Here is an 18,435-nt window from a genome sequence, read left to right on the forward strand (position 1 = left end):
ACAGCCCACCTTTGTCCCCTCTGCCTTTGGCGAATGGATGAGTGATGACCCCTCTTTCCTCCCGGGCTCCCCAGGCCCAGCACATGCCCCTTCCTCTGTGGCCAGCAATATGAGTGGTGACTTGTAGACCGGCAGCCTGCTGGCCTGTCCCAGCTCAGGAGAACAATGCCTAGGCGGGGCCTGACCCCCCTGGCCTGCAGCTGCACGCACCTGCGCCAGACCTCAGCCAGGGCCTGCCCGGGGAGGACTTCCCCAATGTTCACTGCCAGGTAGAGGGGGCCCCTCAGCGTCCCTTGAGATGATCATATGGTTTTTCTTCTTTGGTCTGTTGCTATGGTCAATTACATTGATTGATTTTTCAAATGCTGAGCCAGCCTTGCATTCCTGTGATAAACCCCACTTGGCTGTGATAGGTTATCCTTTTTATGTGTTGCTGGATTTGATTTGCTCATAGTTTGTTGAGGATTGTTGCATCTGTGTTCATGAGGGTTCATGGTCTCATTCACCTTTGAAGCACCCACCTTGAGCAAGGCCCAGAGAGACGGGCAGGAGAGACGGGCGGCCTGACCTCAGCGGCCACATGGAGTGTCTGCCTTCATGGAGACGATGATGTGGTTCAAACAGGAAAGCGTGTTTCCCATCGACTACCTCACTGGGGTCTCAGCACCCCCTGAGAGCTGGAAAGTGCTTTATCACCTAGGGACAAGGGGGAGAACTCGGGCACCAAGATGTCAAAATCATCTAGCCAGGGGCAAAGCCACCTGGAAACTGGACTCCTGTCCTAGCCCTGCTGACTTCACTGCCTTTGACTGGAAACCTGTGATGGGCTCTGTGCCCGTGTCCTCCCAAAATTCACATGTTGAAACCCTAACCCCCAAGGTGATGGTGTTAGGAGGCGGGACCTTTGAGGGGTGATGAGGGTGGAGCCCTTAGGAATGGGATCAGCGCCCTGATAAAAGAGGCTCAGGGAGCTCCATCATGTGAAGATACCATGAGCAGCGGGCAGTCGACAGCCCAGGAAGAGCGCCCTCACCCGAACCCCACCAGGCTGGCGCCCTGATCTCCGACTTCCCACCTCCAGAGCTGTGGGGAATGAATGTCTGTTGTTTATAAGCCACCTAGTCTGTGGTACTTTGTCACAGCCGCCCAAACGGGCTGGGACACCTTCCCTCTCCATCCCCAAGGCGAAGCTTGGATGGACATCAGCCTCCGTTACTTTCAAAATATACCTGAGTCTGGCCACTTCTCCTGATACCCCCGCCCGCCCCCCATCCTAAAATAAGCCTGGACAACACCAAATCCTCCTACAAGATGGCCTGCCTCGATTCTTGTCTTTCTATTGCCAGAAAAATATGTTTTAAATAAAAATAAGACCACACAATTCCCTTCTCAACCGCACACGCCCCTCCCCAAGTGGCTTTCATCACAATCAGAATAAAGTCAAGCTCCACACGCGACCCAGAAACCGTGCAGGAGGGGCCCCCGCCAGGCTCCCTGGCCTCACCTGGTCCCCTGCTCCCTCACGCTGCCCGCCACCACCCGGGCTTCTGGACATCCCCAAACACATTACGCTCATGCCTGGGCGCCCGCTGCCCCTCTGCACCCCCTTCACTTCACGCAGGTCCCTCCTCTGAGAGCACAGCTTACAGTGAAGTTTTCTGGTGGTTCCGTACCTGTGATATTGCAACACATCAATACAGACGCAGGAGTGAGAATCCAGGGGCCTCTGTGAAGCCAGACATTAAGAAGACTCTCAAAAAATGTAAAACAATGCCACTCTTCTCACTAAGCATTTTTATTTTGGAAACTGTGGCTGGTTTTCATAAATAATGTGTTACCTGTGTTAACATAATGGGCTTGTCCCGTTGTCCCCAGCTGGCCATCACCAAACCAAGAGGGCAGCCCTCTGCGAAGGCTCAGGCCCTCTGTGCTCCCAGGAAGCCCTCACTGCCGTCCCATCCACTGTACCCGAGGGTGGGGGATGGGCACGAGGCTCCGAGGCTCCGAAACAGCCGGATCAGCTCTCGTCTGTCCCAAATGAACACCCAGAACACAAGCATTTAGAACCGGGAAGAAGTTCAACGTGCAAACACCACAGGCCTTCAAAGGAAAAGCAAGCTCACGTCCCCAAGGTTACCTGTTGTTGTGGGGTGAATCGTGTCCACGTCCAGACCCCTAGTTCCTATGAATATGACCTCATTTGGACATGGGGTCCTTGCAGATGAAGGATTTCTGAATGAGCTCATCCTGGATGGCCTTGGTGGACTCTAACTCCGATGACCGTGTCCTTAGAAGAGACAGGAGAGGGAGGTTGGAGACACAGACACACAGCGGGGAAGTGGCCACGGGACGACGGGGACAGCCATTGGAGGGATGTGCCCACAAGCCAAGGAATGCCCAGCGCTGCCAGCGCCTCCACCAGCTGAACCCTAACTTCTGAGTGCAGTGCTGCTTTAGCCGCACGGAGAGGCCACCGACAGGCAGTCGGTGACCCAGCCGAGCTCAGGTGCCCTGCAGGAGCCCAAGGCCGGGGGAAAGCAGCGGCCTCCTGCAGCGGCTGCCCTGCGCCTCCAAGCACTGTCCAGCGCTGGGACCTCGGGACGCTTCTCTGTTGCCACTCGCTCGGGGTTTCCCAGGTACCTCACCCCACCTCACGCAGTGCCCACCTCAGCCCTGCTCCCTCCTCAGCGCCAAGTGCCGTGGGGGCTGCCGCAGGCACGGACACCCCACAGGACGGCCGAAGGCAGTCTGCCGGCCCAGATTTACTCTCTAAGAACTGACTCCGTAACCATGAGGAGGTCCCCACACAGCCCATGGCCTGTGCAACAGCACTCAGCAGGGCTCCCCAGGGCCCTACGCGCCCATCAGCCTCCCGGAGACACCCCGGGGGGCTTGTCCTGTGAACAGCACCTTCTTGTCCTCCCAGGTAGGAGAATGAGGACTGTCACCGAGACAGGTGGGGATTTCCATGACGTTATGCTGTTGTCACCATCCGTGTTAGCCCGAGCAGGGGCTGAGATGTGTCGGTCTGGAGAACGTCAGAGAGAGAGAGAGAGAGACAGACAGACAGACAAAGCGAGAAAGACAAAGAGACAGCAAGACAGAGAGCTGTCCGGCAGCCGGCCTGTCCAGGGAGCCCCAGCATGGTGACCGGTGTGACACAAAATTCCCAGGGGAGACTCTGCCCCTGAATTTCACAGAAAACAGCTGCTGCCCAGTGCCCACACCTGACTTGGTGACTCAGCCCATGAAGACAGCACCACACGGCGTCCCCATGGGGTGTGTGGGGGAGGGGCGAGTCTGAGGACACCCTGCTCTCCTCCCCACACCCCCACCTCCTGCAGTACTGTAGGGTTGGGGCCGCAGGGTGGAGCTGGGGGACGGGCTCTCCCCTGTCACGCCCAGCCCAGGCCTGCATTCAGTCCTTCCTTGGCCACGCCCAGCTGCCTGGCCTGGAGCTGGTCACTTAATCTTGCTGAGACGGGGAGAATGATGACCCCACCTCCGGGCAGAGGAGGGGACAAAATCGGTCATGTGTGGAAAGCAGGGGACATAGTGCCAGGCACTTAACAAGCGATCGATAAACGCTGCTTCTCTTTTTATGATCAGCTACTGTGTTCAGGAAGCCTTGCTGGGGCCTGTGGGGGACCTAGCACAACCCCACTGCTCAGGTAAGGAAACTGGGACTCCAAGACAAAGGGCTCACAGCAAGGGCATTTCCGGGGTGGCCCCCGAGTGTCTGGCAAACTCTGCGGTCCTTGTCCTGGGACGGATTTGCCCTCAGGGCAGCAGCCCGCGTGGGCAGACGGCCCAGGCTCATCCGCTCTGGCCACACTCCTGGGTCATCCCACTGCTGCCAGAGTAACAGGACCAGAGCCCAAGTAGGGGTCTAGGATCTGGCCGGAGTCCAGCTGCACCCCTTGCTAGTCGGGCCTCGGTTTCCTTATCTGGGAAATGGGGAGAAATAGCTATTGCTGCGTCCGCTGGCTTGGAAAGGAGCGATGAGACAGTAGATATGAAAGAAAGCCGCGGGCGCGCACGCTGGCTCCGCCTTCCTCCCCGTGGCCCGCCCCTGGAGGCGCCTGCCCTGAAATGGGCCCAGGCGCGCTCCAACCTCTCCTCCCAGGGAGGCGGCGGGGGCGGTGGAAGGGGCCGGGGCTCGGTGGAAGGGGCCGGGGCTCCGGAGGGCTCCACTCTGAGCCTGCATCTCTTCTTCATTAACTCGGTGGCAGAGAACGTGGAGAGGCTCGGGCCCTGCTCTGGGGCAGACGCTGGGGCGTGCGCCCTCACTGGCTGACGGCGACAGCCTGGCAGCTCTCTTCCCTGCTCTGTGCCTCAGTTTCCCCATCTGTTAAGTAGAGCCTATTGTGACCGGTCTCAGAGGGCTGCTGGGTGGAGCAAGTGGGTCACGATGTGTGGAGCCTCTCGGGGTAGGCCCTGGGACAGGCTGGGAACTTGGGGGGCTCCTACCATCCCCATGGACCGACCACCCAGAACTAAGGCGTGGTCCCCATAGTTAAGAGTATATTCCTTCTAAAGCAGGGTTCTCAGCCCCGGCACTACTGCCATTTGGGACCAGATCATTCCCACTTTTGGAGGGGGTGGGGGGCTGTCCTGTGCGGTGATGGGTGCTTAGCAGCGTCCATGGCCTCTACCCACCAGACGCCTGTAGCACCCCCACACACACCATTGTGGCAACCAAGGATGTCTCCAGACATCACCCCACGTTGCCTTGAAAGGGGACGCAAAATCATCCTCAGCTGAGAACTGCCGTTCTCGAGACTTGGACTGAAACAATCCCTACTTTAAATTGTATTCGGATTGCTCAGGAGTCCAGTCCTCCATAGTCGCAAAGGCATTTTGAAACAACTCTTCGTTTTCACAGGCAGGTGTGTCTGCATTATCGTAGATTCAGAGCTGGGTAAGAAGCGACAGACACTCCTTGCTCCGGGTTCAGTCCTCACAGGCGCTCTCGAAGTCCGTTCCCTCCCCAGGGGCTCACAGCAGCTCTGGGGGTAGCTGTACAGATGAGGAAACCGGGGCACAGGGCTGCCCCNGGGGGCTCCTACCATCCCCATGGACCGACCACCCAGAACTAAGGCGTGGTCCCCATAGTTAAGAGTATATTCCTTCTAAAGCAGGGTTCTCAGCCCCGGCACTACTGCCATTTGGGACCAGATCATTCCCACTTTTGGAGGGGGTGGGGGGCTGTCCTGTGCGGTGATGGGTGCTTAGCAGCGTCCATGGCCTCTACCCACCAGACGCCTGTAGCACCCCCACACACACCATTGTGGCAACCAAGGATGTCTCCAGACATCACCCCACGTTGCCTTGAAAGGGGACGCAAAATCATCCTCAGCTGAGAACTGCCGTTCTCGAGACTTGGACTGAAACAATCCCTACTTTAAATTGTATTCGGATTGCTCAGGAGTCCAGTCCTCCATAGTCGCAAAGGCATTTTGAAACAACTCTTCGTTTTCACAGGCAGGTGTGTCTGCATTATCGTAGATTCAGAGCTGGGTAAGAAGCGACAGACACTCCTTGCTCCGGGTTCAGTCCTCACAGGCGCTCTCGAAGTCCGTTCCCTCCCCAGGGGCTCACAGCAGCTCTGGGGGTAGCTGTACAGATGAGGAAACCGGGGCACAGGGCTGCCCCAATGGTTCCTGGGCAGTGAAGCCACCATGTGTCCCCAGAGCAGACGTGGTCAGCACCCCGCTAGGCCCATCTGAGCCTTTTCATGCTCTGCTCTCCTACGCTGACCACCACGCACACGCCACCTCCCTGTGACAGGTGGGGGAGCCGAGGCCCCTTGCATCACGCTGCCTCCCCAAAACCAGGCCAGAAGCTGGAAGTGGAGGCTCTCGGGAAGAATCCAGCACCAGCCATGCCACTGGACAGGACACCTGACGCCTAGTGCCGTGTCCATCAGGTGGCACATTCCTCACTTCCCAAAAGGCCATCTGGTGACCCGCCCCAGCGAGTGGGTCAAGCCTGATCCAGAATCCACCCTCCCACTTCGGCCTTTCTGATCCTCTGGGTCCTTCCTGTCCCAGCCCTGCAGTTGGCCAGGTGCCCCTTAGACCTCTGCCCTCAGCAGCGTCATTTCAGGAAACCAGGCTGGCCCCAAACAGCCTGCATCATCTGTGATGGAAAACTCCCCCATTTCGGGCCCTGAGACCTCCACCCAGGGGACAGGTGCTCCCCTCCCCAGCTCCCTATGGATTGGCCCTGGCAACCAGGGCTGGCCGGCTCCTGGCAGTGCACCCCAGCTTTGTGAGAGGCTATGAAGGGCAGTCCCAGCAGGTCTCCACTGGCACCCCACTGTGCAGACCCCCTCCTGGGGATGAGGAGGCCCCTGCAGCGAGTCCCGCCATGGCCCTGAGCATCTTGTCTGAGCATTTCTGCATTCAAAGGCCTGGCAAGGTGACGATGGGGTGGGCCCAGGCTGGCCCTGGGGGTGAGCTCCAAGCAGGCTGTGGCCACACACCCACCTGGGCCCCTCTGACAGGTGAGAGGCTGGTGCTCCTCTGCCTGGGGAGACCCAGTACCCAGCCTAATGGGGAGGGAGTGATGCTGAGGCTGGGGGCAGAGGGACTCAGTGGAGGCCACCAGGCAGTCTGGGGGCAGAGCTAAGACAGGAAATGCTGCACCTGGTCCCCTTGACCAAGCACTTGCTCCAACTCCAGGGGCTGGGAGGGGCCTCGCAGGGCCCCGCGGCTGGTCTTGCTGCACCCACCTGCCCTCCAGGCACTCTCAGCCCAAGATAAAGTGAAAACTGGAAATGCAGCTTCAGGTGGCGGGAAGGAGGCTGGGCTCTGCTGAGGGTCGGCCTGGTGGGTCCCTCGGAAGGGAACAGGCTGAAAGGTTCCTGTTGGGAAAGGCTCCGGCCCTCGTCCTCACATGTCCTACCTGGGCTGAGATGTGTGGAAGTGGGCCTGGCGCCAGCTTTCTAGCCTCTGGGCTACAGCATGGCCCCAGCAGGGTCTTGAGGGTCTGAGACCAGTTCCGGGAGCTCATACCACCTTAGGACCCACCGGGCCAGGGGGCGGTGCTTACCCCTCAGCTCCTGCCTGGGGCTGTTCAGTGGAATTAGAGCTCTTTTCTATACTGAGGACTTCTGAGGGCTAGAAAGACCTCTGGGAGCAGAAGGGGTGGGAACACACGGAGTTAACCCGCGGGAGATTGGACTTTTAGCTAAAGCATCCGAGATAAACATACAGTTAGAAACCTGGGGTGTGTCCAGGGGTCCCTTTAGCGCACATGTAGGACAAGGACCAAGGGTCAGCTTTCTGGTGTCCTTGTGTTCTTGTGGCTTCTATAACTGGGGGAGAAATGGTGACCGTTTCTTGGGTTCAGAAAAAGAGAGGGGGAACCCCCCACTCTGGCTAGGGTGGGCTGAATGGTGCGTACACATCTGTGACCACGGCACTGTCTTGCACCCCTGAATGCGAGAACCCCTAGAGGCTGACTCCACTGGCCGCCACTCACCCAGCCCAGCCCCCTGCCCATGTTCAGGGGAGTGTCCCCAACCGACCTGCGGCCACCTACGCAGGCCCTTCTCGTTGTGCGTGAGCCCTGGATCGCGCCAGGGAGACGCGGGTGACGACAGGCCCGCCGCCCCGCGGGGACTGGGGTCCCGGGAGCGCCGGCTCCGGCGCGGCCAATCCCGCCCGGGTTTTGCGGCCGCCGCGCCCTCCTCCGCCTCCCGCCTGCCCGCGCCCTCCCTCCGCGAACGCGCTCGGATCAGTCTTCTGGCATTTCCTGCAGCGGGGCCGCGCCGCCAGCTGAGCCCCCGCGCTCCCGGCCCTGCGCCCCGAGCTCACCGCACGGTAGGGGCGCGGCGGGCGGGGACGGGCCGGGCAGGGGGCCGAGAGGGAGCCGGGAGGGACCCCGCAGGGCCTGGGGAGGGTCCGGAGAGGCCGAGGCGGAAAGGGCCGGGAGCGACCGGCGGTGGCCGCCAGCGGGGATCAGGGGAGCCCCACGCCGCAGCGCCGGGACCCCAGGGACTGGGACGCGGCCCCGCAGGGCCGCCACAGTGACCGGCCCTGCCCTGCGGGGCTCTGCCCCGGCCTGTGGCGCCAGGAGCCCGGGGTGGCGCGGGGACAGTCCCAGGCGAGGACGGATTGGGGCGCGGGTGGGGCCCGGGTGTGGGAGCGGCGCGCCCAGCCCGGCTCCCCACTTGGTGCTTTAAAGAAGCAGGGACTTGAAGGCGTGGCCGGGCGGTCGGCCTCGGGTAGCCAGGTCTGCGCCCCAGCTGAGCGGACTCCCGGGTCCAGAAGGGGAGGAGTGTGCGAGGGGGCGGCGGGCGGGGGGCGCGGGGTTGCTGCGGCGGCCCGGGTCTGGGATCCGGGCTGGTTCTGAGAGCGGCTCTGTCTGGGTGCACAGAGTGAGAGGCGGCCTGGGCTGAGGGGAGGGTCCTGGCTGTCACCCAGCAGCCACAGCCTCCATCTCCAGGCCACTGGCCCTCGAAAGATTTGGAGCCTCAGGATGCTCTGGGGACATGAGTTTACAGGAGGGCCCTGTGCACTTGAGCGTTCCTGGAGGTTAGTGGAGCGTGGGACACGGTGTTGGGGGCACTCGTCAGCCTGGCTCCCCTAGCAGTGCCCCCTTCTCCGTCCTCCTCCTCTGGGCTGCCTGCTGTCAGCAGCCGGCTGGGGGTGTGGACAGGTCCTTCCAGGAATGAGGTGGCCTCCTCTGCGCCTCGCCCACCCTACGACTGGGCCAGGCCTAGCCTTGCCAGAGCAGCTAGTTGGGTTTCTGCTCTTTTGTCATCTGGAGGTTTTACTCACTTGCCACTCTGTCTACACAAGGAATAATGTATATGTGTGTCTGTGTATTGGCCTCAGCCCTTTCAAGATGCCTTTTACCCCTGTGATTGTCCCCCTGGGTCCAGCCACCAGCCCAGGGCATTTGGGGCTGGGCATGTATGGCCTCGGATCTGTGTACGGCTGGTGGGTCCGGGTCCCAGACAGCAGAAACCCTGCCCTCAGCAAGAGCGGGCACAGTGCTCCGTCGCTGCCTTTTTACCCCACTTCCTCAGCGGTGCCGCCTGGTGGTTCCTTGAACTTGACAAACGTCGCAGGCAGCAGGTGGTGCAGGGGCATCTGCCGGCTCCCCTTCAAGCTTCAGGCTCCAGATTTGCAGATCCTATTGTCTGCCTGCACGTGTGCAGGGCAGGCCCAGGGTGCCAGGGAGGCAGGCGCCCAGCGTGTCTGTCTGGTCTGCCAGGCTGTGTGTAGAAAAGGTGACAATCAGATGGGCCAGGCCAGGGCCTTGTCTTGGGGACCCTGTTTGCAGATGTTGGGCCCTGGGTGGTGACTCCTGGATGCCAAGTGGAGGCTCCTCCTTCCTGGGCCTGGCGGTCAGCTGGCCCGAGTTGGGCTGTGCATGGGTCAAGTCCTTGTTCAAGGTCCGCCCTGGCCCCATACAGAATAGGACGCAGTCCCTCCCCGCTTAGGGTGGCATTTACTATGCTGAGCATGTCCCAGATCAATTTCTCTCCAGAAGCCTCTCTTCCTGGAAGCTTCCCGAGCAGTGGTAGTAATCTGACAGGCTACGCGTGAGGGAGAGGAGAGAGGCTCTGTGACAAGACAGTGGTTTGAAGGCTGTAGTGTGTCTTTCCTTTCTGTGCTTTCTGCTGATGCTGTGTTTAAGCCAGCGTTGGCACCCGTGCACACGCACAGACAGTGTACAGGTGGAGGAGAGCACACCCAGGGTGACAGAGGCTTGCCCCGCCCCCGTTCTCAGTCCTTGTTCAGGGACAGGTGTTCAGCTGAGAAACTGCAGACCCAGCTCATGGTGATATGGGTGAGGCCTGACGCCCTCGAAGCTCTGACTGGGACAGGGGACTGTAGAGACCTGAGGGGACACAGTGCATGCCCAAAAGACCCCAGTCATTTTGACGTGAAGGGAGCAGTCAGGTGCTGTTCTCACGGTGGGGCCCCCGTCAGGTGGGTGGAACTGCCTGGCTGCTCCCAGAGGTGGCAGGGGAGCCAGGTGGGCACCATTGTGTGTTGGGGGCTAGGTGTGGGGCGGTGTAGGCTGCGACAGGCTGCGACAGGCTGCGACCTCCTGAAAGCCACCAGTGTGCTGCCCTGGGAGGTTCTTGTGCCCCTCACGGCCGTCACAAAGGAACAGCATCTTGCTTTGGTCCCAGATTTGCCCCATGACCCACCAAACCTACTTACGGGCTGAGAAAACAGAACTTACAAGGAGGGGTGCGCTCTCTGAGGGTTTGCAGCTGGCCCCTCGTGCCCTGCACCCGTTGGTTGCTCACTGAGAAGTGTGTATGCAGATAGTGGAGCAGCTCCAGGGGACAGTGCAGTCGGTCCAGCACAAAGAATTCAGACTTTGGATCTTGCTGTTCTCTTAGCATCACAGTTGTTCCTGGCCAGGGCCCCTGGGAGCGTGTGCACAGGGTGTGAAGTTGACTGGCGCTGGTGTGTTGGCCAAGGCGAATGAGCCCCGCTGTCTGCTCAGGACCTACCTCATTGAAAGCCAAGGCTTGGGGGTGAGGGGGGCGGTGCTTAGAGCTCTTTGTCCAGCCCAGTGGCTGAGGAATACGCCACCCAAGGGAAGGAAAGTCACAGGACTGAGATGTGGGGCAGCCTGGACATGCTTCACGGGCCCCCAAGGAGGGAACCTCTGTAACCAGGATCAGAGACCTGAGGGATGCGAGGAAGGGGCGCTTGATGACCAGTGGGAGGGGCCTTAAAACCCCCTGGCCAGGCCCCTGGGAAGGTGCAGGGTCGTCAAAGAATTGCCAAGGATGTCTGGGTCGTGGAGCCAGTCTTCACTGTTGCTCAGGGCGTGAGCCTGCTTGGCCAGCTCTAAGGGATCTGGTGAACCCTCAGGGCTCTTGCAAATCTCAGAGCCAACGCTTAACCTGGCGTCTCCAGCCTGCCTCACAGCCACGCTTCTGCAGCCTCCAGCTTTTGCCTGGAGGACCACACTAGCCATCCGACAGTCTCTCCATTCTGGCCTCTTCTAGTCCTTCTCCATCCGGCACCCAAGCATGATCTTTAAAAATATAAACCACATCACGTAACTTATGCACTTAGAGTCCTTCGTGATGCCTGCTTATCTCAGAATAATTCCAGCCTCCTTTCCATGGCCCACAAGGCCCTGGGCGCCCTTCCCACCTGTCAGCTGTCCCACCTCCAAGCTTGTGTTCGTGGATATCCAGTCCCAAGCCCTCTTTTCCTACCCCAGGGCCTTTGCACTTGATGTACCCTCTGCCCAGGGTGGTAATTCAGAGCTCAGCTCAGATGTCACTTCTCTGAGAGACCCTCTGTGCCTGACTAAAATACGTATTCTAAGGTAGCTGTGTTTTGTTTTCTTAGCAGCATTGATCCGTATCTGAAATTATCTCCATCTGTAACTGAATGATTGACTATGGAGAAAGCAGCTGGACCAGAGCCAGGTCCACAGTGGGCACTGTTAGCACATGTGGTCGTTGTTAACTTGTTGTCTGAATGTCTGCTCAGGGCTCGGTTCCTGGGCCTGGCGCATAGTAGGTGCTCTGTGCTCATGTGAAGCTGTAGGACTGTTTTTGCCCAAGGAAGTCAGTGACTTGAGCCTGGATGTCCCGTCCAGCACCTCCCTCCTCCAGCTCCCAGGAGACCTGGCCAGCTCATCCCCTCTGTGCAGGACCCGTTGCCACCCTTCTTCCCACGGTCCTGGCCTTCCTGAACTAAAAATAGAGTATGCAGAGAGGCTAACCTAGGAGGCGTGCCTAACATTTTACCTGGTGAGTGGAAGTGGGCTAAACTGAGGGCCTGACCCTGGGGGGCTGCAAGGCTGAAGGGGGAGTTGAGGCCCCACAGCTGAAAGACATCTACCCAGTAATGCATACAGGTTTTTACACGCTTGATGAGAACGTGGGGAGGAAATCTGAGGACACCCCATCCCACAGGCCCCTGGCCAGGCTGTCCCTGTGACTAGCCGGGGGTCACTTTCCCTTGTCCAAGGCCCCCGGAATTTGGAGACTGGGTGGTGTAGGCCACGAAGGTAGAGGGGGGTGATGGCTGGCAGGGATGAGATGGAGCAGGCCCAGAGCCAGGTTTCCTGGTCCTCCGCTGCCAGGGGCAGGGGTGGTGCTTTTGTCCCTTTCCTCCCTGCCTGGGCCAACAGTCACACCGGTGTTCAGCAGCTTCCTCGCGGGGAAGGACAGTCTCCGCCAAGAGGAGGGAGCCAGGCAGAGGCATTGGCATGCCCACCTATTGGGGTGAATATGGTGGCGTGGGGAGGTAGCTTAAGGGGCCAGGGCTGTGCAATCGGGGAAGGGAGGGGTGGGGGGGTGGGGGAGCACCCTTGGCTGTGCTGAGGAGGGGCAGGATATCTCATGCCCGCCTATTGGGGTGAGTACGGCAGAGGGTCCACGGATGAGCCTGCAGCTGCGCCACAGTTCACCACGGTGCGGCGGCGGGAACCGCGGTGCGGCGGCAGGATTTGTATGCCCCTGTATTGGGATGAATGCGGCGGTGTATAGTCACTTAAAGGGCCCGGGTCTTGGGTGGTAGACTGGCTGCGATTTCGCCATCTGCCGGGTTGGCTTCTGGTGGCTGTGCGTTCCGCCTTCCATGGTCCTGGGAGAGCCCCTTCCCAGGAGGCCAGAGGAGGGGGACCAAGGGGGACCAGTGGGCGCCTGAGCAGCTGGGAGAGGAAGACTAGACCTCCCACCCCACCCCCAGTCAGGAGTCCCACAAATGCAGCAGGATGCAGCCCAGAGCCGGGCTGAGGTCCGCTGACTCGGAGGACTTGAACCATCAGCAGGGGAACCGGTGGGACATTCCTGGGGTCAGAGAGCCCAGGGGAGAGGCCATTTGTCCTCACTTACTGCTGTGTCTGTGGAATGTTGGTTGTTATGCCTCGGCTGCTTTCTGAGAACAGAGGGAGCGAACGTTCTGACCTCATTGGACTGGGGGGAGGGGGTGTCATAGTCTTCTCATTTGCCACCTGTTCCCAGTCACCCTTGGGGCGATGCCCTAGGGTCTGGGGCCCTTGCCAACCTGGTCCTCCTGTGGATCATGGGGTTGTGGGACCCTCACCCCAACCCTGGGAGACAGAGGCGGAGTGGGGTGGGCGTGGCCACCCGTGGTGCAGGGCGCTGAGAGCATGGCCAGGGAGGGCTGTGGCCAGGGCGGGCGTAACCAGAGCCCTTGCCGGCTCGGCAGTCCTGTTTCCACATCTCTGCAATGGCCTTGAGCGAGGCCCTTGCTGAGGCCTCTGGGTGAGCACTAAGCCGTCCCCGAGGAATAGGACAGGCTCTCCTGCATAGTCAGCTGCTGGAGAAAAGCCCGGACCCCTGCCAGCTGGTCCTGCTCTGAGCTGGGCGGTGAGGTGGCCGACCCAGGCCCCCAGTGCCCTGGTACAGACCTGGGGCTGTAGGACGGGACAGAAGCTGGGCCAGGGCCCAAGGGGCTGATGGTGTCAGGGTCGCAGCGGATCTGGAGGCCTGGCCAGAGAAGACAGCAGATAGCCAGCGGGGCCTTTACCTCCTGAATCTGCATTTCCCCGTCTGTAGATCGGGCCACAGCAGTCCCATGAGAAGCCACCAGCTGGCCTCACGCATGCACTGGGTGAGCATCAGCCTCAGGCTGGTGACTTGGGCAAAGCTCCTTGTGGCTCAGGAACCAGACTTCCTTGTTAGCCCGAGGCCAGGCGTACAGTAGGGCCTCAGGGGTGCTGGGGAGGGGAGGCCCCCCCTCCTCAAGACTGAGAGCTCCATCCCCAGCTGACCTTTAGAACGCCCAGCCTCCTGGGTGAACACTGACCCCCACAGAGCCTCTGCACAGGAAGGCCCCCACAGAGCCTCTGCACAGCCTGGTGTTTTATTCTCTGGATTCCAACATTGCAAACTCCCACCTGAGCCTTCCTGTTCCCCTTCCAAACAAAAGCCGACGGCTGAGGTCAGCCCCGGGCTCCCAGGGTCTGCCCCACTCCCCCTGGAAGGAATGGCGGGTCCTTGTGCTGCCCTCACGGGCCTCAGCCTCCCCAGCTGTAAGGCTCCCTGCCCCCTGACATCCTGTGTTCCACATCCCCGCCCCCCACCCCAGAGCAGTAGTGTGGGGAGAAACACGGAAGCCCAGAGCCCCTACCCATCACCTGAGACCAGGGTTCTCCAGAAGCCCGGGGTCCCCAGCACCTGCCCTCCCAGCTGTCTTGTATCCTAAAGATACATGTCAAGTTTTATATGGAAAAAAGTTTCCACTAATTTTAAAAAATTTAAAAGCCATGAGACTGAGTGATTAGAAATCTGCCTCCCCTTCGTCCCTCTCTCTCAGGCACCCACATGTGACCCTGATGGTTTCCTCAGTGTCACTAAAGCTGTCTCCTCTGCTGGCCTGGCGTGGGTGGCAAGTCCAGCCTGTGGCTGGAGAGAGCGCCGGCTTTCCCTCCCCCGCCTTCCTGCGGTCCTGAGCAAAACAGGGAGAGGGCTCTCCAGACCCCAAAGCAGGCCGCCCACCTGCACCAACCAGCCCAGCATAAGCACCCTGTAGGACCGCGTGCAGCCTCGTGGCATCCTCCACCCGCTTCTCCTTGATCAGAGGGACAGAGCAGCCCACCTTGAAGGGAGCTCTCGCCACTCCAGCCCAGCCAGGCTCCTGCAAGGGAGCAAAGGTGGCCCTGCTCCAGGGCCTCGAGCTAAGGGCATATGCACCAGGCGTGAGGCCGCCAGCTGCTGGGATCCTGCCCTCGCAGCCCTGCCCTGCACACTGCCCTATAGCCTTCTGTCCAACACAGACCCTCCCTGGCAATGGGTACCCACCATCAGCACAGCTAGTGCCCCTCTAGCAGGAGAAGGGCCCTGCCGCCACTGGCCGGGCAGGCTGGGCTGGGTTTTTCCTCCGTCTGATCAGAAGGCAGTGAGTCCTGCAGTCCTGGGGCAGGGCCTTGCTCTCTGCTCAGTTTGCCAGCGCTCACTCTCATATGACCCTCTGGGTGGAAAGGGTGAGAGCCACCCTGGCTCTGGGTCCTGGCCTGCACCTCTGGGCCTTAGCATATGCAGTTCCCTGGCCTAGATCACCCTTCCTCCGGGTTTGTCTCGTGTGCTGACTCAGCACCCATACTAGCATGGCACTTAGCGGGCATGCGGGGCGTACCAGGCGTTTGGGGAGCTCAGCCCCTGGCCCGGCACCTTCTCTGTGGAGCCTGTCTCTTCGGGGTGACCTAGCATGAGCCTGCCTCACCCCTCTTGGCCTCTTCCCTTCTTCTTATGGGGGGGGGGTTCCTGCTGCCCGAGCCCGCCCCCTCCTTTCCGCTTGCTGGGGAAAAGTCACTTGTTTTTTCTGGTGGGTCTGTGGGCTGCTGCTGCTGCTGTTTGTTTGGTTTGGGTGTTACGTTTATGCAGAGGCAGCCAGCTCACTGCAGCTCATTAAGCTGGATGCGCTGGTCTGTAAACAGGGCCCCTGGAAAAGGCACTTCCGACTTCCTGTGGGGGCTCCGTGGAGCTACCCTCTGACCCCACGGACGCCCAGAGGTGGTGGTTAGAACGTGGACTCAGCAGTCTGTAAACCAGGCAGGAATGCCCCCAGTTCAGACACTTCACTAGCTAAGGGGCCCTGAGCAAGTCTCATACGCTTCAGGCCTCAGTTTCCTCATCTGTGAAATGGGCCCTCACAGAGCTGCCCCACAGTGAGTGCTGGGTCCCACTGGCCCAGGGTCTGGTTTAGGCTCCACCAAACCGCTAAGCACTCTGAGCAAGGAGGGACCATCTCTTTATCACTAATTAAAAGTGTGATTAATGATTAGTGACTGTGAACAATCTAAACACAGGAACCACGGGAAAGAATGGAGCCGATCCTGCTTTATCAAGGCCGTGACATCTGGCTGTTTCTGCTTCAGGTCTCTGATCCGAAAGCTTCCCGGCTGTGCCTCCATGTCACCCTCCTTCCCAGAAGGTTTCCAAGCCCATGTTCCCAGGCCTGTTTTTGTGCTTTTACTATATATGGATGAAGCCACAAACAAACGCAGGCTCCCTTGGCTTGGGTACAGATGTGACATGACTGCTGATCCGTTTGTCTCCCTTCTTGTGCCTCATCATTTGGGCGTTGCAGAGACATTGCAACAACACTTGCGCGACTTCTTTCGAGCCGTGCGGTTCTGAGCGGCTCTCGCGCGTTCATTCTCCTCGCTTTGTATAAATTTGCCACAGTGTGTGCCCCTTCTGCTGCACATTCCTGGCGCCTGTGGGTGGGAGCTCCTCGGGGGTGTCAGCCTGCAGTGGGGGTCTCGGGTCCCAGGGTGCACACATGGATGTGGCCAACGGTGGCTGCTGGCACCCCGGCACACGTGGGGGGAGTTGGCCTTTCTCTGAGCACACTGGGGAGAAGGACACAGTGAGCATGGAGTGTAAATAGCAAAGCTTTGCGCTCGGGGGTCTGTTCCCAGGATGCAGGCCCAGGGGGTGGGCAGGAACCGTGTCTCCTGAGCTAGAGGTGCCGTCTGGGGTCAAGATGAACTTTCTTAGCAAGCCCCTGAACTCGCCTGGCCTTGGAAGCCCACACACTCACTGCCTCTGTCCTCTGTTTTTGGGAGAGATGACAGTCACCCCCCCATGCTGACCCCCCCCCAGAGAAGTCTCTGGGTTACAAGCACAACAGCTGCTCCCCAGGGCACATGACACACAGGTGTTTGCCAGGGTCCTGCAGTGGTCCCTCAGTGACAAGCACGTTTTGTTGTTTAAAAACAAAAAACATCTATAACAGGGTGACTAACCTCGGTGACACTGTATCGGATCATTGAAACATACTAGGAGGGCAGAACGAAATGTTCTCGCCCCAGAAGAAACGAAAAAGGAAAACCTGCCAGGTGAGGAGATGAGCTCATTGAGCCAATGGGGGGGAGCCCTTTCACAAGTGTACGTCCATCAAAGCCTCACCTTGCACACACTTTAACTATCTCATAATGTATTACTTCAATCAAAGCCTCGCCTTGCACACACTTTAACTATCTCACAATTGATTACGTCATCAAAGCCTCACCTTGCACACACTTTATCTCACAATGTATTCCGTCATCAAAGCCTCACCTTGCACACACTTTAACTATCTCATAATGTATTACGTCCATCAAAGCCTCGCCTTGCACACACTTTAAGTATCTCACAATTTATTATGTATATCAAAGCATCGTCTTGTACACACTTTAAATACCTCACAATTTATTTGTCAATGATGCGTCAGTAAAGCTGAAAAAACTAGGCTGAACCTGAGACTGTTGGGGCCCAGGGTGGGGTCTTGCTGATGCTTCTGCACGTTCTGCTCAGACCTAGTTAGAGCGCAGGGGCCCCAGGTTGAAAACACACAGGGCCACTGAGCCACAGGCGGGGCGTGGGGGGGCACACTGGCCAAGACCTCGGTATCTGCACTCACAGAACTGTTGGCAGGACCTGCTGCCTGGCTGTCTGGTCCCCAGGGTGTCGATGTAAAGCCGTCAGTGACGCTGGTGCTCTGGGCCACCCTGGATGGCGTTGACAGTCACCCGGCTGAGAAGTGGCCCAGGCAGGATTTGAGCCCTTGTGCCGGCCATCCGTCCTAGGAGAGGGCCTCTGGGTGTGACCAGGGAGATGTCCCTTCTTCCAAGGGTGTTTGGTACTGACCCATCACCTTGGGAAGGCCTGCTTGTGTGAGCCTATCAGTCAGCTGCTGTGACAAAGTCCCACAGCGTGGCAGCTTAAACCACAGACACTCGCTGTCCCCAGTCCTGGAGGTTGGAGTCTGAGGTCCCAGGTGTGGGCAGGGCTGGTTCCTCCTGAGGCCTCTGTCCCTGGCGTGTAGACAGCCATGTCTTCCCTGTGTCCTCACACGGTCGTCGCTCTGCGTGTCTGCGTCCTGATCTCCTCTTCTCAGGAGGACCCTATGGTATTAGATTGCGTCCCACCACAATCACCTCCTTTTTCCTTGGTCATCTCCTTAAAGGCCCTACATCCAAATACAGCCACATTGTGAGGTCCTGGGAGTTAGGACTTCAGATTATCAGCTGGACACAGTTCGGCTCATCACAGTGGATGAGGGAGTGACCTTATCCAGGGCTGACCCACGGGCCTCCCTCACAGCAGGAAGACGCATCAAGTGGACCCCTAGGCTGTGATTCTGTCCTTGAGGACCAGACATGTGCAAGGGATAAGAGTTCGATGCGGTCAGAGCCTTTCGTTTCATGAACATTTGGAAATGCTTTTCAGACGTCACTTCCTTGAACTTGACGTTTTATTCCTGCACAGGCATCCTGGCTCCCGCAGCCCCGTAGCTGGGCGTCCGGGGTCTGCTCCACCTGCGGGCAGGGAGTCCAGTCAGGCAAGCTGTCCTCCTGCCATCAAGTCCTGCTGTTCGTGGGCTGTCCCCCTCGCAGGGCTGTCTGTTCTCGGTCCAGCATCCCAGGCCCAGACCTGCTCCCCCATCCCCGTTGCCCTGGGGTCCTGTCCAGCAAACGCCC

The 18,435-nt window shown here is 59.3% G+C and overlaps 1 protein-coding gene across 1 annotated transcript in view; it reads left to right on the top strand.

Moving 5' to 3' along the window:
* Nucleotides 1-6,027: 6,027 nt before the first annotated feature.
* The window catches only part of LOC109389285 (uncharacterized), a 94,822-nt gene continuing 82,414 nt past the window's right edge, over nucleotides 6,028-18,435 (top strand). Inside the window, 1 exon segment of the mRNA XM_019654668.1 lies at nucleotides 6,028-7,829. Within this exon segment, the coding sequence (XP_019510213.1) occupies nucleotides 7,446-7,829 (384 nt within the window). The 5' untranslated portion in view covers nucleotides 6,028-7,445.

Source organism: Hipposideros armiger, unplaced genomic scaffold, assembly GCF_001890085.2.
Source record: "Hipposideros armiger isolate ML-2016 unplaced genomic scaffold, ASM189008v1 scaffold_228, whole genome shotgun sequence".
Classification (NCBI taxonomy): Eukaryota; Metazoa; Chordata; class Mammalia; order Chiroptera; family Hipposideridae; genus Hipposideros; species Hipposideros armiger.